The following is a 23,971-nucleotide window of genomic DNA, read 5'->3' on the forward strand; positions in this document are numbered from 1 at the left end:
GAGTTAATGAGAAAATAACAGAAAGAGCCGGCGCTTCAGCTCAGTCTGCGTAGGAAGTCACTGATAAGCAAAGGTCACGGTTGACACTGACAATCTCTCGGATTGACTCAATTTAGAACGAGTCACATGCAGATGAAGACTTCTGCAGCACGCGCACGACCAACGCAAGTCAGAGAACACAACGCGCCATCTGGCATTTTTTCCAGTCGCCACTGATGTCAACAAAGTTGCCTTGTTGTCTTTTGTTTGTTGACGTCAACAGAGTTGCCTTGGTGTTTGTTTGTTGATGTCACCAGAGTTGCGTTGTTGTCTATTGTTTGTTGACGTCAACAGTGTTGCCTTGTTTCTATTGATTGTTGACGTCAACAGTGTTGCCTTGTTTCTATTGATTGTTGACGTCAACAGTGTTGCCTTGTTGTCTATTGATTGTTGTTATTTGTGCACCCTAAAGCCCACACGCCGGACAACTCGTTCATGGGCTTCGTGGCAGAGGAGCTGAACGAGACAGAGCGGGGGAGTATCCAGAGGAACAAGGTGGCCACTATGGCCGTGGTGTACGGCAAAGAGGTCAGCATGTGGAAGGCAAGTCTGCTGAGTAACTGTAACCATGTGGAAGGCAAGTCTGCTGAGTAACTGTAACCATGTGGAAGGCAAGTCTGCTGAGTAACTGTAACCATAACTGTGACCCAAAGTGCTTCACAGTTGAGGCAGGCAAACTAAAATGATGCAAAATACAAAAATACATGGAGAGCCTAACATGTGTGAGTGTACCCCCCAGTGGTATAAGGAATGTGTCATCTTATTCGGTGTATAAATAAAACAAATAATGAATGAGTCTCCCAATGTCAGCACAATATATGCACCATCAGCAGTGCACGCAGGTGGTCACGCTCTTGAATGGTCCTTTACATGATCATCCACAGGATGTCATTAGCCAAGTAGCAAATACTGCAACTCCCAGCTTCATCCAGTTAAGTCCACATTTCCACTGACTCTGCCTCCAGTCCGTACACAAAATCCAAAGCTCTGCCTATTTGTCGAATTTGTAGAATTCAGCTCAAGTAGGTTTTGATGGTGAAAAAGAGATTACCTTCCAAAAGATGATGGCCAAGCTATCACACCCAGTCGCATGAGTTTCCATCAAGAATTTCACTGTGACAGGTATTACATTTCAATATTGCACCTCTGTACACACACACATACACACACACACACACACACACACACACACACACACACACACACACACATATGGACATACACACACATATGGACATACAGTATATACACACACATACACATACAGTAGACACATGTCACCTCTCTAAAAAAGGAGCTACACCCTAAACGCTAGCATTGATGTTGACAGAGGCAAAGGGGAAGTGGTCGCAGGCTGAGGCTCGGGTGGAGGATGAGCAGATTGCCTCCTGGGGGCTTGTCAGGCTCACTGATAGTCTGGCAATTTGGGTGGCGGCGCAAGATAGCACTCAGGGTGTGTATTGCAAATAATGTTACCTGTCAGCCTATGACAAATGGAAAGAGAGCGGGGCTTTAGCCACAGTGAGCTGTGCAGTCTTCACACTGGGAGCCAAGATGGATTCCTCCACCTGTCAACAGGGGATGTCAATCATCTGGGGGTTTATGTGAGACAAAGCCACCAGAGGGGTCTGGGATTGATTGTATTGTTTGTGTGTGCATTCATGTCTGTGTGTTTGTGTGTGTGTGTTTGTGTATATGTGGATCTTGGTTCTCTCCCTCTCTCTCTCTCTTTCTCTGTCTCTGCATACTCTCTCCATCTCTGTATGTTCACATTTGCCCTCAGAGTAACGGGACGTCTCTGTGTCTTTGATGAGCACTTCTGGCTCCCTGCTTTTCGTCTGTCTCTCTTTGTTCTCCTCCTCCCACACCTTGGTGCTTTGTCAACTCCCCGACTCAGTGAATAGTTTCAGGCACTGCTTAGCAGTTTGTGAATTTGAAGGATTGCCATGGCAATCCTCTAGCACTCACATCCACAACACACAGACACACACGCACACACACACACACACACACACACACACACACACACACACACACACACACACACACACACACACACACACACACACACACACACACACACACACACGCACATACACACTCATACATATACATACATACATACATACACACACACACAAACACACACGCACACGCGCACACACACACACACACACACACACACAGACATGCTCACACACACACACACACAGACACGCTCACACACACACCACATCAGTTCTCCTGTCCTCTGGAGTCAAAGCCATCCTCAGGTGATTCCTCACTATGCAAAGCTCCTCTTATCTTAAGACAGGCAAAAGACTAATTATCTTTTCTTCTTTGTTTGTTTTCCCTCTCCGGTCTCTTTTATCTCACCCATTTGGACTATCCACAGCTGCGGGTATGTACATCTGATCTCCTCATTTTATTACATTTATTAATGTTCGCCTGCTGCCTGAACTCCCCTAACAAATGAGGTTTTTACTTAAAATTAACTTCTTAATACAATGGTGGTGGACCTTTAAGAAACCCCTTTCCTTGTGAATCATTTAAAATCTTTAATGAAGGACCAGCACACCAAAGAACGCAACTAATTTTAAAATGAGGTTTCATAGAATTCTCACCTCAAAGGTTTTAAAAATCCTTTCTTTTTTTTCCAATTAGGAATGAAAAAAGAAAGGTGTCAGAAAGATACTCTCATCCATTTGCTGTGGAGGAAACAGAGCATAGGCAGTATTTAAAAGCCCTTTTACACAGTTCTCCTTATTGATGATGAGCTGCCGTGGGGCTCAACCTTTAGCAGATTAATGGCTCTTGGATATCTCCGAACACTCAAATGTGATGAATCACCCAACGAGTCACATAAATTATTTACTGACTAACGATCTAAATTAGTAAATTATTTATCATCTTCTTTAAGGAGTATATACTCTACCAAATGAGTATTTGACTGTCATTTCAGAGGACAGACTGTAGTCTCAGCATTGTTTTTTGTATTGGGTACAGTATCTCAACCCGTGTTGTTTTTTGGCAGTAGCCAAAACAAATCCAGCCCACTTACCTTCACAATTTAGATTTGGCCAGGGTCATTGAGTTCATGGCTACCAGATTTGTATCTGATCAGCATTCCAATTTGTTTTCGTTGCTGTGAACAAGCTGGGGTCATTGTATGAACTCATGCATGACTCTGTTAATCTTAACCCTAATGTTCTACTCTGACTAGCGTGAGCCCCACTAGCCTGGCTCCGCCCTCCTACCTACTTCCGCTCAATTTTCATTTCCCTTCAGTATGTCATCTGGGTCTGTGGGTTTTCTCCTGCAAAAATCTGCAGGTCCAATCAGCGAACAGAGGGAGTGGCTGAGAACGATGCCGTTTGTCACAACGTCACAACCAAACGTTAGTGATTGGTTATGGCAGATCTAGAGTGGCTCTGGGCAGATCCAATAGTTTTAAACTTCAACAGAGTACTCGCCTTCAAGGAAGTTAATGCTTGGCAATGGAAAGTGGCCAGACTCTCTGTACATTATGAAATGTACGAGAGTCTGGTAGGACCAGGCTAAGCCCCCACTACCCTCAGCATCAATGTTTGCTCTTTATTATTTATTTCCCCACATTTCTTTCACTGTGCACAAAAGAAACTCATCTAACAGGCTATTGATATTCAGAGAGAGAGACAGACCTGTGTTAGAAGTCATCGACAGCTCCTTTTAAGCCACTTATTGGAAAGGTAAATTGCTAAGAGAGCTCCCTGATAGCCTGCTGCTCGACACAGCCGCCCCCAGAGTACGGGGAACTAAGGAGTTTGTCACGGTAGTCATCTTTGTGCAGTTTTTAAAGAGTTGGGAGTTCACAGAGAGAGAGGTCTAATATACAGAAGGAGTCGTCTCCACCCTCCAACTTTCATCAAGTCGTGCGTCAATGGCAGCTCTGGCCTAAAGACTACGTATTCTGTGGAACATAAGTGAACATAATCCTTGTGGTTGCTCAGTGGGTCATAGTGAAGTATCACTAAGGTGGTTGTGGTGCCCCTTGATGTGTGTAGGTTTGGCCACAGTGGGAAGTCCCCAAAAACACAAAGGAATGAAACATCTTGTCCCATGTATACTGTAGATAGACCCTTTCAATCTGTTCCTAGAGGGTTTCCAGTTCAAACATTCAAAACCAACGCAGACTTTTAAACAAAAATTATTTGGACTTCACCATAATGCTCCACATCAGATGAAGGCATAATGCCGAAACGTTGGTAAAATTAAACTTGAAGCACAGATAGTTCTGAGTGTTTTCTTGACTCAACGCATCTCTGCCTGGCAGGGAAAGGACAACTTCCTGGCCATCCTGAACCGCTACATGGAGATCCACGGCACTGTCTACTACGAGTCACAGCGCCCCCCGGAGGTGCCGGCCTTCGTCAAGAACCACGGCCTGCTGCCCCAGCATGAGCTCCAGCAGCTCCTGCGCAAAGCCAAGGTGTCTGCTCCCTCTCACAGGGCTTTCAGCCTCGCCAGCTGAGGCCATATAGAGACCAAGAATGGAAATAATGTGTATGTGTTTGCGTGTGCGTGCGTGTACGTGCGTGCATGTGTGTGTGTGTGCATGAGCATGCATGTGTGTATTATTACCAGGTTTTTAAATGTATATATCTTTTTTATTACGTGCAGAGTGATGTGGTTACTACTGAGTGTGCGTATACATTCTGCGTGTGCTTTGATTACCCTGAGCTTGAGTAGCTTCATGTCTTGTCCTGATCATTTTCTCCATCTCCTTCCAGCTCTTCATTGGCTTTGGCTTCCCTTACGAAGGGCCAGCCCCTCTGGAGGCGATAGCCAATGGCTGCATTTTCCTCCAGCCCAGATTCCAGCCCCCGCACAGCTCCCTCAACCACGAGTTCTTCAGAGGCAAGCCCACATCAAGAGAGGTGAGCTCCCCGCACAGCACTTTTATGTGCTGCCGTCATTTCCCAACTATTGCAAAGTATAGTATATATAAGCTTTTGATCCCGTGAGGGAAATTTCGTCTCTGCATTTATCCCAATCCGTGATTAGTGACACACAGCACACAGTGTACACACAGTGAGATGAAGCACACACTAATCCCGGCGCAGTGAGCTGCCTGCATCAACAGCGGCGCTCGGGGAGCAGTGAGGGGTTAGGTGCCTTGCTCAAGGGCACTTCAGCCGTGCCTACTGGTCGGGGTTCGAACCGGCAACCCTCCGGTTACAAGTCCGAAGTGCTAACCAGTAGGCCACGGCTGCCCTGGCTGCCCCAAGTTTCTTCAGCTATGAGGTTAATACACGGGGGCAGTTAATATGGTTTTAATATGGTTTTGTTTCTTTTAACTTGCATAAAAAACTGTCCTGCGGCTAATACACAAGAAATTACGTACTGTAATGTTATCGTATGGCGCTAAGCTTCTGTTGTGCAACTGTGTTTCTGCATGGCAGCCATACTCAGACATTTGATTCCTCTGGTATCTCATTCCTCTGAGAATGTCTGGTGTTAGCCAGACTAGTCATTTGCACTAATTTACAACAAATGAGGTTGTGGTAAGTCACAAAGAGTTCAGACTGTCTCACATTTTCTTTATACTGTTTTGTATTGGCTCGCATTATATTTAATTGGCTTTGTACTTTATTTAACTGACCTAGTTTTTGATGTTTTGAAACGTTTTAGTTTAATATAATGCTGGCTCTGCACCCTCAAATAATTGTAACCCTGAAATGTGTTGATTAAGTAAACGTCATTATTTGATTTACTTCTCTGAAGTAATTTATTTAGCAGTTTACAGCAAATGAGTCTCAATGAGATATAGATAAGTCACAAAGCGTTCAGATTTTCTTCATACTGTAATTCACTGGCTTCGTATTGCACAATGGCATATAATAGAATCTGCAGATGTCATATTGATATTGACAGTGGTCCTAAACGTTCTATTCTTTCTTTGCCAGGTCTCTTCCCAGCACCCCTATGCAGAGCAGTACATCGGGAGGCCCCACGTTGTGACGGTGGACTTCAACAACTCTCAGGAGTTTGAAGCAGCCATCCAGGAGATTATGAGAACCAAGGTAATCTACCAGTGCCATGAAGCCTTCAAAAACTATCTTTAAATGTTTGTTCATTAAAGCCGTAGTGATATCATTGGATCCCGCTAGAGTCATTCATACAGTCCCAAATGACACTACTGGACTTGGTGACAAAGGTATATGCCAGGCGATATCACCATGACATTACGCTGCTGAAACAAGCCTGTGGTAGTTCATCCACCTAGCCTTCCATGTGATGAAAGTCGCCACGGCAGCATTCTGTTTGTATGTGCAGATAATGGTCTGTGTATGGATCGGATGTAAAAATTCCAGTGGCGGTAAGGGCACCACAACCAAGTTTGGATCAAATTCTCCTGTAGTTGTGTCTTGTTATTTCCCTGCCTTCCCTCAGGCTGTCTCAAAAACATGTCAAATATACACCTGGCTCTGTGACAGACAGGCAAGTAACTGAAGCGTTGCGTTCCTGGAGTGTAAAATAGTTTTAGAAGATTGGTCTATTTTTTTTTTTTATGAATACGCCGCTATCACATCTGGTATACCTGTAGCTAGTTCCGTTGATAGCGGGAGCTAATTGTTGCAGGTCATGCTCCATGAAAGGAACGCTTCAGTTACTGGTGTAGCCTGGCTGTGGGACTTCTCAGGAGGAGATACAGTAGTCTTATCTCTCCCCGCTGCAGATTTCAGCGGTCTGCATAAGTGAATTGTTTTTGAAATGAAGATACAGCAGCAGCAAAGCCTGAGCACACACACACCTGCGCTGGGCTTGGGATGGGCAGCCTCAACATGCGCGCACACACACACACACCACACACACACACACACACACACACACACACATACACACCTGCGCTCTTCTGGGCTGGGCAGCCTTAACACACACACCACACACACACACACACACCTGCGGTCTTCGGGGCTGGGCAGCCTTAACACACACACGCACACACACAGACTTGCACTGGGCTGAGCAGCCTGAACACACACACACACACCTGTACTGTGCTGGGCTGGGCTAGGCTCACCAATGTGCCAGCCTTCCAGAGGTGCCCCTGCCTACTCCACCTGATCGATGAACTCTACCTGTGGAGGAGAGTGGTGCGTTAATCACCCGAGCTGGGCTCGATCTGTCGTTAGCATAACAAGCAGGCCAGATCAATCCATTTCCACACTCACTCTCACTCTGTCTCTGTCTCTGTCTCTGTCTCTGTCTCTGTCTCTGTCTCTGTCTCTGTCTCTGTCTCTGTCTCTGTCTCTGTCTCTGTCTCTGTCTCTGTCTCTGTCTCTGTCTCTGTCTCTGTCTCTGTCTCTGTCTCTCTCTCTCTCTCTCTCTCTCTCTCTCTCTCTCTCTCTCTCTCTCTCTCTCTCTCTCTCTCTCTCTCTCTCTCTCTCTCTCTCTCTCTCTCTCTCTCTCTCTCTCTCTCTCTCTCTCTCTCTCTCTCTCTCTCTCAAGAAAGCTTTATTGGCATGAACGTTGCATGAACATTATTGCCAAAGCTCAATTACATGTACACAGAAGAGGTAAAGAGGGAAAAAAAAATGAAAATAAATACATACTTAACAGAATTGTGGAATTCACATATAAGAGGACATAAAAGTAGACATAGAAGACATAAAAGTAAATTTTATGTATCTTCAGTATGTATCTTCAAGTGAACATTTGAACTCGCCATTAAACTAGGCAACAATTTTACAGACTTTCTAGGCTCCCGATCCAAACAAGGCGACCTTGCTCTGGACCATACTTTATACCCTTGCCTCACAGCAAGCAAGGTTAACATTATAAACTTCAATTTACTTTCTAACTCTAAACTTCCCTGAGTCCCTGGATCGCCAGCTCTTTCCTCTGTCTTCCATTGTCTCCCGTCTATTGTGTGTCTCTCCCGTGTGAAATAAGCCTGCCTTTAAATAGGCTAGGCAATTACCCAATTAGGTCTGGGCTAAACCAGTATAGGGAATGCGGGGGTGGTGGTGGTCTGTACCATTAACCCAATCACAATAATAAAATCAACACCTTAATACAGACACATACATATGAAATAAACAGCCATAAACCTGGAATTGAGTGCAGGTGAGTGTTTGGCTGCAGTCCATGGAAGTGTGGCACAAGGCAGTTTTTCAAAAGTTTGTCGTAGGGGAAAAGGAGAGGACTCCTTTTTCACAGATGATTAAATAGGTTTGTGAAATGCTCTCTCCATATTGTACCATTCTGGATAGCTAAATCATCATGAGGCCTTTTGTTAAAATGTTTCCAGTTTTCCCAGAATTTGTTTGAGTCAAGTGATTCTTCTATATCATATGCAGTTATCATTGCATATATTTATTTTTCTTTGCTCTTACTGTATTTTTGTACCTCTTGAGGCATTCAGTATACAGAGCGCGTATGTCTTGGTTGTCTGGTTGCCGGTGTTTCTGGTTGGATAATTTTCTTAAGCTTTTTCTCTGATTTTTACATTCAGAATCAATCCAATGGTCTGATTTATTTTTCTTTTGTTTGTTTTTAATTGTGGTCAAATTTGAAATTTGAGCCACATAATGGAATAGCTTATGTAGATGGTTTATGGCCAAGTTAATGCCTTCTTTATCATGGGGGTAGTTTGTCGATAGAAATGAGTTCAGGAGTGATTGTGTTTCTGGGTGACCAATTGACTTTTCATAGTTTTTGGAGCTTTCTTTATCCCACCGATAGCTCGGTTTGATTTTGAACATTTTCTCAGGCTTTATGTAGGTGTTGGGGGTCTCTGATCTGTTTAAATAGACTGTTATTTGACTGTGGTCAGACAATGGTGTCAGTGGCTTGACTGTGAAGGCTCTCAGAAAGCTCATGTTTAAGTCTGTTATGGCGTAATCCACAGTACTACTGCCAAGATTTGAGCCATAGGTGTATCGACCAAGGGAGTCACCCCGTAGCCTGCCATTGACTATGCACAGACCCAGGCTTCGGCAGAGCCGGAGCAGTTCCTTTCCATGGACATTTGTGGACTTGTCGTAGTTTTGTCTAGGGGAGTAAGTAGGGAAATAGATTTTATCTCCTGTAATGAAGTCATCACCTTGTGTGTTGACAAAACACAAGGTGTCTCTCTCTCTCTCTCTCTCTCTCTCTCTCTCTCTGTCTCTCTCTTTCAATTCAATTCAATTCAATTCAATTGAGCTTTATTGGCATAACAAAAAAATACAATTTGTATTGCCAAAGCATACATGTATGTAGTAGTGTGTAAAGACAGAAAACAAAACATCATGCATCATACATTACTGCAACGGCAGTGTGTGTGTGTATGGATGGGAATGCATTTAGGTATGCGTGTGTGTGTGTGGCTATGTATGTGTGGTGTGTGTGTGTGTGTGTGTGTGTGTGTGTGTGTTTGACTTTTGCTTGTGTGCTTCACTGATGAAGTGACTCCCTTTGTTTATGGCAAGCATCTATATATCTTGCGCTCTTTTGTTCCTCTCCTAATAATATACTTAGACTTGGATCCTTTTAAATGTCTGGATGCATTTCTCTGAATTTAAAGAATTGATCTCGTATCTCTTTCCATTGGCAGCATTCAGCCAAAAAGTGAAGCTCTGTTTCTATGGCACCTTGGTTGCAGTTGGTGCACAGCCTGTCTTCTCTGGGCAGCCAGGTTTGCCTGTGTCTGCCCTTCTCAATAGCCAGACTGTGATTGCTTAGTCTGTACCTGGTCAAGGTTTTTCTCTGTCTGGTGTCAGTGAATGTGGATAGGTAGTCTGCCACAGTGTACTCACTGTTTAGGGCCAAATAACATTGAAGTTTATTTTGTCTTTTTGTTGTTTCAGTTCAATATGATAAGTAATTTTGTTTTTCTGCATTTATAATTTGGTTAGGCCGAATTGTTTGAGAAAGGGTGGCAAGGTCCTGAGGCTGACTATTAGTTGTGTTAGTTTTGCTATTAGTATGTGTGAGTCTCCGGACTAGCTGGATGAGGGGACTTGTTTTTACACTCATCTCTTGGCTTTTTAGGGCTATATAACAATAACAGTTGGGGTCGCTTGTTTTGAGATGTTTGGAGAATTTGATAGCCCTTTTTTCTATCTTAATCAGTAAAGGGTATTGGCCTAATTCAGCCCTGCATGCATTGTTAGGTGTTTTCCTCTGTACCTTTTACAGAATTCTGCATGCAGGGTTTCGATTGGGTGTTTGTCCCATTTTTCAAATCCATTGTACATAAGAGGACCACACTTCATTGCCGTATAATGAAATTGGTTCGATAACTGTTTGAGCCAGATCCGAATGGGTATGTCAAATTGAAAATCAATTTTTTTGATGGCATAGAAAGCCCTTCTTGCTTTCTCTTTCAAATCATTCACGGCCAAGTTGAAATTACCAGTTGAACTGATTTTATTTTTAGCCCAAGGTAGGTGTAACTTTTTTACTTGTTCGATTGCATATGCACCAAGGGTTAATTTATTTTCCTGATGTCTGGATTTTTTCTGGAAGGTTAGTATTTTTGTTTTTTGTGGGTTAATAGACCCAGGGCCCAGGTCTGACAGAACTTGTGCAGGGCATTTAGGTTCTGCTGTAGACCCTCTTCTGTTGGAGACCGCAGAACCAAGTCGTCCGCAAAGAGAAGACATTTCGGAGTCATTTAATAGGAGGCCAGGAGCTGCTGACTGCTCGAGTCTTTTTGCCAATTCATTAATATATATATTGAAGAGGGTTGATGATAGAGGACCGCCCTGTCTCACACCCCGTTCTTGAGTGAAGAATTCTGTTTGTTTGCACATTTGTTGTTTAAGTACATTGTTTTTATTATGTTGTATGTTTTTCCCCCTACACCAGATTCAATAAGTTTACAGAATAGGCTATCATGCCAAATAGAATTAAATCTACAAGGCTGATCGAGGGGTAGGGGGAAGGGTTATCTGACACGCACGCTACACGCATGGAGAGTGCCAATGCACGGGCTACTTTGCACTGGCAGTCAAGCGAGCAGGTGTGTTAACGACAACGGTAAGTTACCAGGGCTGTCTGCCAATACATACCCCATAAAAGGCCAAAGTAAAACATTTTGATATTTCCTTTGCCCTTCAGCATGTACATGTTTGCCCCTTTTTTTGGTTTGTAGGCTAGAACAGCTATGCCACCCAAGAAGAAGAAAGAAAGCATTTTCATTATGCAGAGTCTAAGCAAACTAGCCATACAAACTGGCAACTGGTGACCAGGCTTTCAAATTCGGATTTTACTGTGTAAAATAACATTAGCTGTAAGGATATTGTCACAGCTAAACCTAGCTTCTGTAATCTTTCAACCAAAGTTAGGAGTCATGTTGAATAGGCTATGGGTGTGCCGCATGGACAGTCGCTATAGAAGAAGAATAGCCTAGAAGTCACTGGGCTGCCAATCTTGCAGTGTATTTGTGAATGTAGCCTGATGCAAAGAAATAAAAGATAAACAATGCAAAGAAATAAAAGATAAACTAGGTGCATTTCCTTAGAAATTAACATTGCGAGACACCAGATATTTCTTCTATGATCTCATCCCATAAAGCTTTTCTTTGACTTAGTTTTTTGAACATATTTTTTACCTAATGACATAGCAAACATGATGAATTGAATCCACATATCCTTGGCTTGCACTTATGCAACTATTTTTCACTAGCCTAAAACAATGAGGTCGCAAAAACAATGACTTCACACTTGACTTGCGACTGCACTCAGCAGACTTCAGACTTGACTCGGACTCGAGCTTCGAGACTCCTGAACAAGCTGTATTTCATGCAATTATTTCTTTTTTTAATCTAAATGTATTCATGTATTTCTATTTTATTATTATTATTTCATACAGAATACTTTGGAAAACGTATAACAAGCGGTATGGCCCCTTTGCCATAATGTGCAATGTAACGCATGTGCGCACTCACAGAAGTAAAAAAAAAATGCATGCGACAAGAAGTCCTCCCGGAGTTGTGCCTTTTATCATTACTTTCGGTTACAATAACTTTGTGCACAGAGGAAATAAGCGAACAGCTACATGCAAGGTGTGTGGCACCAGGATAAATGATGCCTATTCAACAACGTCTGATTTCATCAGGCATCTCCAAACGCACCCAGATAGGTCATGGCCTAGCATATGGTCACAGGTGACAAGCTAACCATCGCAAAGTGTTGTGCTAATGCTGGGAACAGACAGGGATGGACAAAAATACATCAGAATATATTTTTAAAAAAAATACCTAATAGGCCTACCCTAATTTTTAATGTATCAAAAATACTGTATTTTTGTATTTAGAAAATACTCAAAATACTTTTTTCAAGGAAGTATGGAAGCACTGCAAAAAAACGTTTTTTTATCCCAAACATTTAGCCTATTAAAACTATATAGTAAAAAACAATAAAATTTGGCCCCTGTTATAGCAAATAGTATACCGTATGCAAGTTCATGTAGTGTGATCATAATTAAGAATAATTCAAGAATTTACATTTACATTTAGTCATCTAGCTGATGCTTATCCAAAACAACTGACAGATTCGGCAGCCATGGCCTACTGGTTAGCGCTTCGGACTTGTAACCGAAGGGTTGCCGGTTCAAACCCCAACCAGTAGGCACGGCTGAAGTGCCCTTGAGCAAGGCACCTAACCCCTCACTGCTCCCCGAGCACTGCTGTTGTTGCAGGCAGTTCACTGTGACCGGGATTAGTGTGTGCTTCACCTCACTGTGTGTTCACTGTGTACTGAGTGTGTTTCACTAATTCATGGATTGGGATAAATGCAGAGATTAAATTTTCGGGATCAAAGAGTATATATACTTATACTTACTTAATTAACCACATTATAATCAATAGGCCAAAATCATAATTGTGTATCTGTGCCGAATTTCGTAATTCAAGTCCAGTGCAGAACTGAATAAGAAAATCATAAGGCTATGTATCTTGAAGTTCCAGTATGTGAGAAACTTGACATGCCTTAATATCTCCAACCTCAAGTATGCAGCTAATAAGGAAATAAAATTGTTATTTAATTAAACAAGGATAACTTCTCCCCACTGTGGAATGCAGATAAGGATGCTACAAGGAAGGGAATTCAAACACACTCAACACCTTACCATCTATTGATGTCATTGTGGTTCATTGAGATATCTGACATTTTTTCTGTTAAAGATCGGCATGGAGACAATAGGACATTGTTGCTTTTGTCTGTGTCCTTATGTGAACTTACACAGGTAAACTTGCTCATCTTTACTTGCGTACGACTTCACACCAGTGCTTCAGGGCAGCCGTGGCCTACTGGTTAGCGCTTCGGACTTGGGGGGTTGCCGGTTCGAACCCCGACCAGTAGGCACGGCTGAAGTGCCCTTGAGCAAGGCACCTAATCCCTCACTGCTCCCCGAGCGCCGCTGTTCTTGCAGGCAGCTTACTACTGTATGCCGGGATCAGTGTGTGTTCACTGTGCTGAGTGTGTTTCACTAATTCACGGATTGGGATAAATGCAGAGACCAAATTTCCCTCACGGGATCAAAAGAGTATATATACTTATATTGTATTGTCTATTTGCTTATACTTACTTATACTTCAGACCAGGGCTGATGCTTCAGCAATAGCCGTCACTGAAAAGCTGTGTGTCGTTGAACATAGCTGTTCTCACATTAGCTGATTGCGATAAACATAAACCATTGTTGCCTAATTACCAATTATTCATTACATTGTGTAGTATCTACTTTTTAGTGCCACATATAGTATTTTGCAATATTTTTAAAATACAAAAATACAAAATACAGAGCCATTTCCTTCAACCCAATAAAATACAAATGACAAATTACTATTTTGTATTTGAAATACATATTACATGTTTCAGAAATACTACCCATCCCTGAGAACAGGCAGATTACATCTTTATAGTTGGCCATATGATGACATACTTAGGTTAATACTGTATTTTACCAGTTAGGGCACCAAAATGGCCAGCACTGTGTAGCCTATCTTGACATGTCTTTAAGTTTTTGGTTACAATATATAGGTAATGGGCTCTCTGTTGATTTTAATGAGTAGGCCTAAGCCTAAAGTTACAGCATTTCTATCACAATTGACCAGACTTCGACCTTTGGTCTGCTTTTAACAAAATTCTGGCTATGATTTTTCCTTGTATTGCATCATGAGCCATCTCTGCGCCTATTGCATTCTACTGTTGTTAGCCTTAAGCCTAGCTTAGTCATTATCTCCATTAGAAGTGCAATGAGCTGCATTGAGCATAATAATAAACTGCATTTAGAATTCCAAATCCATATTTCTAGATATTTTGGTAAAAGTAACTTAAAAGGAATACAATAGTAGTGTAATGCCTTACAATTCAGATACAGATTACTTTGAAATGACAGTAATGAGTAATACATAATACATTACGATTTTGAAGTAACTTGCCCAACACTGATGACAACCAGCACTTTCTATGTGTGTGTATGTGTGTGTGTGTGTGTGTGTGTGTGGAGGGTCAATCAAATTCTATGATTGCCACTGATGTGAATGATCTCACAAATCACACAAACCAAATCAATTTTTTTTAAAAATTGCAAAAGTATCGATTCGAGATTCTTAGTATTGTTATTGAAACAATAATGTTGGTATTGTGACAACAGGAGTTGGGGATATGTCCCCACCAAAGCTGAGACCAAACCTACGCCCTTGATTTACTAAGGTGTGTAGGGTGAAAATATGATCTGAAATATGAAATGTGATCTCTTTCTCTCTGTCTCTCTTTCTCTCTATATTTCTCTCTCTCTCTCTCTCTCTGTCTGTTTCTCTCTCTCTCACTCGCTCGCTGGCGCTGCAGCAGCTGCCAGGTGTGTTAAACAGAGGCTGATCTTGAGAGCTGACTGTGCTGAAGCACTCTACTCTTCTCTCCAGCTTTTTGTGCGAGTCTGCCAAAGCCCACACACACACACACACACACACACACACACGCACACGCACACACACACACACACACACACACACACACACACAGATAGAGAGTGGGGGGGGTCAGACACACACACTCTCTTTCACACACACACACACACACAGATAGAGAGTGGGGGGGGCAGACACACACACTCTCTTTCACACACACACACACACACACACACACACACACACACACACACACACAGAGAGGCAGACACACACTCTCTTATACACACACACACACAGGGAGAGAGAGAGAGAGAGAGGCAGACACACACACTCTCTTTTTCACACACACACACACACACACACACACACACACACACACAGAGAAAGAAAGAGAGGCAGGGAGAGCAAACAGCTATAGAGGCCACTGCTTCACAGCAGGGTGTCTCTGACTGAACTTATGAGGATGATGGAAGCTTCGTCTGTGTGAATGATATTACTGAATCAATGTCGTGAAAAGAAAAATATGCACCATTAAAAAAGTAATTTGTATGTCAGGGAAACTACTGCTGCAAAACCACAAAATGTCTCTTTGGTATTGGTCTTAAGATTAAAAGGACAGAGACGTCTACAAGGGTCGCATGAAAAGTATGGGTTGCGTACAGGATCCCTGCTGCACAGAGGAGTAGTGGTAAAATAAGAGTTGGGTAAACTTTGATTTCTGTGATCAGGGTAAGGTGGACTGCGCCATGCGGTATCAGATTTTTAAAATGGCATTCAGAACATGTTTGATAATGGTGGAGGTTATTGTCCAATGTTTAACAATACCAATGGTATTATATGATTCCTAGATTGTTGATGAGTGTGCATATTGTGAATGTGGATAATACAGGGTAATTTTTTAATGTTAAAAGTTGAAATTGGTGGATAAACTCTAATAAGAGATGGATAAACTCTAATAAGAGGTGGATAATCTCTAATAAGAGGTGGATAAACTCTAATAAGAGGTGGATAAAGGTAACAAGGCAAGGCAAGGCAACATTTATTTATATAGCACATTTCATACCAGGGCAGTTCAAAGTGCTTTACATAAAAAGAGATGCCATATATACATCGAGGTAATTTGGATAAAAATCTAAGTTATAAAAGTTGATACATATCATACCCAGAGAAAATATAAACAATTAAAATAACATATGAAAATAGGTAAATGAAAAATTAGAAAAGATAGAATTAAAATTATGGGAAAATAGGGGAAGGATTAGATAAAATAAAGTTAAGGGAAAGCAAGGGAGAAAAAGTAGGTCTTTAACTTGGTTTTAAAACAATCTGTTGAGGGTGCGGCCTTTATGTGTTCAGGAAGCTGGTTCCAGAGTTTGACTGCATATGAGCTAAAGGCGGCTTCACCACATTTAGTTCTAGTAGTTGGTGGAACCAGGAGTAGTCTCTGTTGCGACCTGAGTGACCTAGGGGGTGTGTAGTGGTGGAGTAGGTCTTTTAGATAAATGGGGCCGCTGCCATTCAGAGTTTTAAAAACAAGTAGCAGAGTTTTAAAAAATAGATTCTGTGACTCACAGGGAGCCAGTGTAAGCGTTTGAGTAGCGGTGTGATGTGATCTGTTCTTTTGGCTCTCATCAGAATCCTTGCTGCTGCGTTCTGGATTAATTGGAGTTGTTTAATTTTTTTCTTGGGAAGGCCTTTGAAGAGACTGTTACAGTAGTCCAGTCTGCTCGATATAGCAGACTGGAGTTTATCCACTCTAATAAGAGGTGGATAAACTCTAATAAGAGGTGGATAAAGTGTGTTTACTTGCGTTTAGCCTCCACGTCATCCCTGCTGCTGTGTGGAGGTGTGCACAAGGGGAGAAAATTCCCGTGGGCGAGTTTGGCTCACTAAAGTTAAGTAGGCAAGCACCAACTGAAATGGATTCTTTTAACAAGAATCAGGGGAGTTGTAGTGTGAGTTGGCTCATATGGTGCCTATGATGGTAGTTTTGAGGGCAAAAGATTCCTTCGAGAAGTTCGGATCTCAGAAGAGTCTCAGTAGTGAATGTCAACTGAAATGAATTCCTTTGACAATATGACAATTAATAAGACTTTATCTCGGTGCTTTGTGTGTGTGTGTGTGTGTGTGTGTGTGTGTGTGTGTGTGTGTGTGTGTGTGTGTGTGTATACGTGCATATGCCTCCCCTTTGTACAGGAAACGCCCGAGGCAAAGCTCACTCCGGAATAGCTGATGAGGCGGTTGATACACTTCATTTGAGTCAGATGAAATAAACTAATAAGAATGAAAATAAACTCCAAACGGGATCATTTGTCATGTTAAACACCACAGCACTTACAGGGCTTCTCCTCTGTAGCAAGGACAAGAGGCTCCTTCCATTACTAGTGAGAGAGTCTGTTCTTACGAAGCCAGTTCACAACAGAGACTTCACTCACGTCTTCTTGGTCCTCATTGAGCATGCAGACCTCCTCACTCAAATAATCATACACAATTTAACCCAGTGCAAAAAGGCCCGGCAGCAAAATTTGACACTTATTATTCATTACATCTTTCATTATATGGGACATGACTGAAACTCAGAGTGAGCTGAGAACCAGGGAGTAAAAAGCAATGAGGGGTGAAGGAGGGAAGTGGTCCAGAGCAGGCGTTGCCATCGCTAAGGCCTGTCTGAGAGACGATAAGACTCAAACTAAGCATGATGAAGTGGATGTTATTTACACTCAAACCCATTTTCTAGTAAGTTGATCTAATCAGGTTTCGCTCTGAATTGAATCGATATGAGGGCAATTAAACCATAATGCGTATGACTTTGTAGCAATCGGGTGCTGTGCATTTATTCTCAATCATGGTAATGGGTTAGGCATACACATGTTACCTGTGACTGTTACCTGTGACTGAAGTTAGAAAGCTGTGTTGATGGAGGAGGTGATAATAATGAGATTCATTGTGTGTGTGTGTGTGTGTCTATTTGCAGGTGGAGCCTTACCTGCCCTTTGAGTACACCTGTGAGGGAATGCTGGAGAGAGTTAATGCCTACATTGAGCATCAGGTAGGTTCTCCTCACACGCACACACACACATACACACACACACACACACACACACACATTCAGAGATGCACAGTATGTTTAGCTATTTTGTGAGCTGTCTGTTCCCATGGAGTGGCCTGACAGCCAGAGTGAAATGGGGAAATAGAAGCCAGTGACCTCTTCTGATCCCTTACCAGCCTCTATCTGAGACCTGTCACACACTTCATCACTGTCACACGCACACGCACACGCACACACACACACACACACACACACACACACACACAGAGAGAGAGAGAGAGATAGAGAGAGGGAATTTAAACACTGTTTGTCAGAGCCTGGCACCCACAGTGTGTGTTCAGCCTACTGATCCAATACTGATTTCCATCCCTCTGTCTCGCTCTCTCTCACACTCTCACTCTTTCTATCTCTCTGTCTCTCCTTCACAACCAGACACACAAACACTTTTACACACATGGACACACACACATGACCAGGGGTCAGTGCATTCGCTGCCGGTTCTGTTTGCCCGATGAGTATGTGGAGTGGAGAGAGCTGGAGGCCGGTGCCTGCCCCAGGCTAGTGGAGCAAGAGTAGCCTGAGTTCCAGCCCGCTATATGAGCTCCATGTTCTGGGGGGTCAGACCGAGATGCTGCTGGGCAGAACAGCGGAGCCCCCTGAAGTCAATACCAGACACTGTCTTACGCTTATGCAACTGAAAAAACAATGTTATTTTGTGTGTCCAACTTTAGCAAGAGTTATGATGATATAATCAGTATTACGTTGAGTATATCCTGTAACAACACACTCTTTCCCGTGAATGATCTCTTTTTTTGGGGTGTACTGTATGAATTTCCATTTTACCCAGCAAATAGAAAATACGTATTTTGGCGTAGTGCCTCACACATACAATGTACAATAAAAAGATATGCAAAGATAAACAAGCATCACAAATCACAATCACATCTTTGTATTTCAGACTTTCTTTACTTTTATGTTGAAGAACCAGATGCATGAGTGGAGAGATGTGACTGATTGTTTGTCAATTGATTGATCACAAACACATGTTGCCATTCTCTACTCTGCTTTAGGACTTTTGCCACCCTGATGCCCCGTTTCCCCCTGTGAACGCCTCAAAGTCCTGGCCGGGCAGTCCCCCCAGCCCCTTCATGCTGCTGACCAACACGAGCACACTGGTCTGGGCCCCCAACGTCACAGCGCCGCTCTGCTGGCCACCGCTCTCCGCCATGCTGCTGCTGCTGGCCCCCGAGGGCCTCTCGTGCGTGCGGGCGTGCCAGGAGGAGAGTCTGGTGTGTGAGCCGGCCTTCTTCCCGTACGTCAACAACCTGGAGGCGTTAAGCGGGTGAGTGGCCTGTGTGCGGGTGAGTGGCCTGTGTGTGGGTGAGTGGCCTGTGTGTGGGTGAGTGGCCTGTGTGTGGGTGAGTGGCCTGTGTGTGGGTGAGTGTCCTGTGTGCGGGTGAGTGGCCTGTGTGCGGGTGAGTGGCCTGTGTGCGGGTGAGTGGCCTGTGTGCGGGTGAGTGGCCTGTGTGCGGGTGAGTGGCCTGTGTGTGGGTGAGGCAGTGAGTGGAGGCAGTGAGTGTCCTGTGTGTGGGTGAGGCAGTGAGTGTCCTGTGTGTGGGTGAGGCAGTGAGTGTCCTGTGTGTGGGTGAGGCAGTGAGTGTCCTGTGTGTGGGTGAGGCAGTGAGTGTCCTGTGTGTGGGTGAGGCAGTGAGTGGAGGCAGTGAGTGTCCTGTGTGCAGATGGAACTGCATCTGTGTACGTGTGAATGAGTGAGAGAGTACCTCTTCTTCTAGCGCTACCAACAGCTGGCTAAATCTAGCACTTACCACTTTCCCAGCACTTTCCCCCTTATAGAACTGCCACTTGACACTATGCGAGTAGTACTTATTGCTGCACTAACATGTCCTTGTCGCACTGTACCTTAGTTGTTTCCCTTTTTTGTATCTCTTTAGATAAAAACATCAGATAAATGACTAAATGTAAATGTAATTGAATGTGTACACGTATACTGTACCTTTTTTACATCCAACGTGCTTTACATGCATGCAAGGAGGACTCATTTCATCATCAGTGATGTGTAGTGCCCACATACTTAGTTGGCCGTGCTCTAAGTCTCTAAGTCTAAGTCTATATGTATTCAAGACAGAGACATCCAGGCCCCAAACAGAAGTACAAAACAAAACAGCAGTAAAATGAGAAGCAGAATTGGGAACATCACGTGAACAGGGCCATCCCACCTGTGTGAAACTCACCTAAGCATCATTCTGTGCTAATCCAGCAGCTGTTTCTTGTGCTCTCGCCTCCCACTGTCTTCTCCCTCACGGCAGGGTAAACAAAGCTGACTGTTCCCTGGGTCCTCCCTCAAACTGCCCACCTCTTCTTTTTTCCTCTCCATCCCTCCCTCTCTCTCTCCTACTCTCCTTCTCTCCCTCCGTCTTTCTTTCTCTCCATCTGCCTTTCTTCCTCTCAATCTCCTCTCCTTCTCCTTGAGCCTCTCTCTTCCCTGTCTCTCCCTCCATCCCTCTCTCGCTCTCTCTCTCCTACTGTAATTTCATCCCTCTCTCTCTTCCTGGCCTTCCTAGCTTAGTCAATCATTTTCTTCTTTTTTTTTCTGTTTTTCCTATATTACAATAAAGCTGTTTAAAATGTTCTGTCTCTCCCTCCCTCTCTCTCCTACTCTTCATCCCTCTGTCTTTCTCCCTTCCTAGCTTAGTCAATCACATATTTTTATTCTTTTGTATTCTTTACAAATGTTCTTGGTATATTCCAATAAAGCTGTATGAAATGCTCGGTATCTCCCGCAGGCTGCAGGTGCAGTGTGAGGCTCTAGAGGAGGAGGTGAGCCACCTGTACCCGGCCGTCTCTCTGGAGGAGGGCGAGTGCTTCATGCAGAAGGAGCCGCTGCTGTACAGCTGCGCGGGGGAGGGGCCCAAGCTGCGCCGCCTCTGCCCCTGCCGGGACTCCATCCAGGGCCAGGAGGCGCTGTGCAGAGACTGCTTATGATGGGGGACCCACCGCACCTGCTCACCACCAGAGGAGGGAAGCTGAAAGGCTAGTTCAGAGCCCGCTGCACCAGTAGGCCATGGGAAGGAGTCAGTTGCGGAACTACAGAGAGGAAAAACCGCTGGACCGCAGAGGTCCTTGGTCGAGGTTGATTCCGAGGACGAGTCCCCCCCCCCCTCCCCATGTAGTCCTATGCCTCTCCTCCAACAGCTCTCCCCCAGTGATGTGATTAATGAGAGGTGTGCGGGTGGCTGGGCTACTGAGTCCACTGATAGGAAACTACAGGCTTCTGACGTGCAAGATGACGACCTCTGCTAAGGCTGGTGGCTACTAAGAGATAGAAGATGGCAGAGGGCAGAGGGCACTTAGTCTTACACAGGTTTGGGTTCTCCTTAATGATGTGGATGGTAATGTCAACAGGCCAAATTTGCATGGCATTTTACAAGGGTGCCCTTTCCCCAAACACATTAAAAATGATAATAACCAGTTTTGTTCATAATGGGAATGTGCAGTTGATGAGGTAAAGAGAAAGATAGTCAGGCTTTAGGCTGTCTTTATTTTTGGTGATTTGTAAGAACATCAAAATACAATTTGCACTGAAAACCATTAGGGAAATGTGCCTAATGGGTACAAATTATTTATTTATGTACAATATTTATTTATTTATTTATTTACCCATCCTTGTTTTAAATTGGGGGAAAACAGTCATAAAAACCTCTGTCTCGTCTGTGAAAATAACCTGAAAGATTGTGAGTATCAAGTGCTAGATTCAAGGAATCTTTGCCATGACTTTTGTTACATTGTGTCAAACACATCAACAAAGTTTTTGCAGCCACTGCCCATAGTCTTTTCAGAACATGATATGGCAGGCTACTCTCCCATATAATATGACATGAGGTGGTCATGGAGATGGAGATTCAGCTGGCCTCTTTAATGGCTCTGTGCTTTGAATGTACATAAGAGCATGATACGAATGAAAGACTGAGCTATTGCTGAAATGATCACTGTGAAAGTTCATCGCAAAATCGATGGGAATGATTAAACTCAGCATGCCAGACATCATTCTAAATTATTGATATGAACTTGATTAGGTTTACTCTGACATGCATACTTTATCTGTACATGAAATTCAGAATTTACTTAATTTGTCATTGTTTTGTTTTGTATGAAAAACATGTAACTTGATTCTCTTGACAAGGTCTTTGTGTAAGTCATGATTTCTAATAAACTAATTTATCTGTAGCGTGTACGTGGCTCCCTCGTCATAGCGACTGTTAAGTCTGAGTGATCTCTGAAGAAGAGGTCGTCCTTCAGCACAGTCCGTTCTGTACGTGCAGCCGTACGTGTTTAGAATCTAATGCTTATGGTTATGGTTCTTGGCAGACGCATTTTGCCGAAGCGTTGTACAGTAATACGAATAAACATTATCATTAAAACAGTTATATTTAGTCATATTAGCCTGATTAAAAAAAAAACACTAATGGGCTAAATCATTTTAACAGAATAATAATATCAAATCGTCATCATAAAAATAACCATTAAACATACACAGTACAACATATACAACATATAAACATACACAGTACAACATATAAACATATACACAACAACTTATACAACATATAAACATACACAGTACAACATATAAACATATAAACATACACAGTACAACATATAAACATATAAACATACACACAACAACATACACACAACAACATATACAACATATAAACATACACAGTACAACATATACAACATATAAACATACACAGTACAACATATACAACATATACACATACACAGTACAACATATACAACATATAAACATACACAGTACAACATATACAACATATAAACATACACAACAACATATACAACATATAAACATACACAGTACAACATATACAACATATACACATACACAGTACAACATATACAACATATAAACATACACACAACAACATACACACAACAACATATACAACATATAAACATACACAGTACAACATATACAACATATAAACATATAAACATACACACAACAACATACACACAACAACATATACAACATATAAACATACACAGTACAACATATACAACATATAAACATACACAGTACAACATATACAACATATAAACATACACAGTACAACATATACAACATATAAACATACACAACAACATATACAACATATAAACATACACAGTACAACATATACAACATATACACATACACAATACAACATATACAACATATAAACATACACAGTACAACATATACAACATATAAACATACACAGTACAACATATACAACATATACACATACACAGTACAACATATACAACATATAAACATACACAGTACAACATATACAACATATAAACATACACAACAACATATACAACATATAAACATACACAACAACATATACAACATATAAACATACACAGTACAACATATACAACATATACACATACACAGTACAACATATACAACATATAAACATACACACAACAACATATACAACATATAAACATACACAGTACAATATACAACATATAACCATACACAGTACAACATATACAACATATAAACATACACACAACAATATATACAACTTATTATACGGCTCTTCACAATGCAAGTAGAATGCTCCATTGACTTGAATGGGATTTCCGAAAGTTCTAGCGGTCATTATTTCTTGGGAAAGGACCTCTGAAAACAAGAATGACCGCTGTCAATGGCAACGGAGTTTGCGCTTGGAACTTCATTCAAAAGTGAAAGCAGACGGTTGATCAGCTGTGTTCTAAAGAATGTTTGATTCAAGTTCAGCGTGTGTTGCGAACTATTTGTTTCTCAGCAAAAGCCACGACGAAACGGTAACAAATAAGTGTAAAGAGACATATCATGGAGTTTATTTTTTCGTTTTGGCAAGTAGCCGTATAATAAGCGGGATAATGTATAGAACGCCGGTCATTATGGGAAAATAAGCCCCTTC

The 23,971-nt window shown here is 42.5% G+C and overlaps 1 protein-coding gene across 2 annotated transcripts in view; it reads left to right on the top strand.

Annotated features, from left to right (window-relative positions):
* LOC143102746 (alpha-1,6-mannosylglycoprotein 6-beta-N-acetylglucosaminyltransferase B-like) overlaps positions 1-20,972 on the top strand; it is a 128,627-nt gene extending 107,655 nt beyond the window's left edge. Inside the window, exons 11-17 of one of the 2 annotated variants that reach the window (XM_076266560.1) lie at positions 452-584; positions 4,348-4,507; positions 4,809-4,955; positions 5,985-6,101; positions 17,895-17,969; positions 19,040-19,311; positions 20,774-20,972. In XM_076266560.1, coding sequence (XP_076122675.1) covers positions 452-584; positions 4,348-4,507; positions 4,809-4,955; positions 5,985-6,101; positions 17,895-17,969; positions 19,040-19,311; positions 20,774-20,972 — 1,103 coding nt within the window. The remainder of the gene's footprint in view (positions 1-451; positions 585-4,347; positions 4,508-4,808; positions 4,956-5,984; positions 6,102-17,894; positions 17,970-19,039; positions 19,312-20,773) is intronic. The other variant, XM_076266561.1, reaches the window with a different exon arrangement.
* The last annotated feature ends 2,999 nt before the right edge of the window (positions 20,973-23,971 follow it).

Source organism: Alosa pseudoharengus, unplaced genomic scaffold, assembly GCF_046254945.1.
Source record: "Alosa pseudoharengus isolate Yale_2024_CS ecotype anadromous, Long Island Sound unplaced genomic scaffold, YU_APseudo_1.1 YU_APseudo_1.1_scf_4, whole genome shotgun sequence".
Lineage (NCBI taxonomy): Eukaryota > Metazoa > Chordata > Actinopteri > Clupeiformes > Clupeidae > Alosa > Alosa pseudoharengus.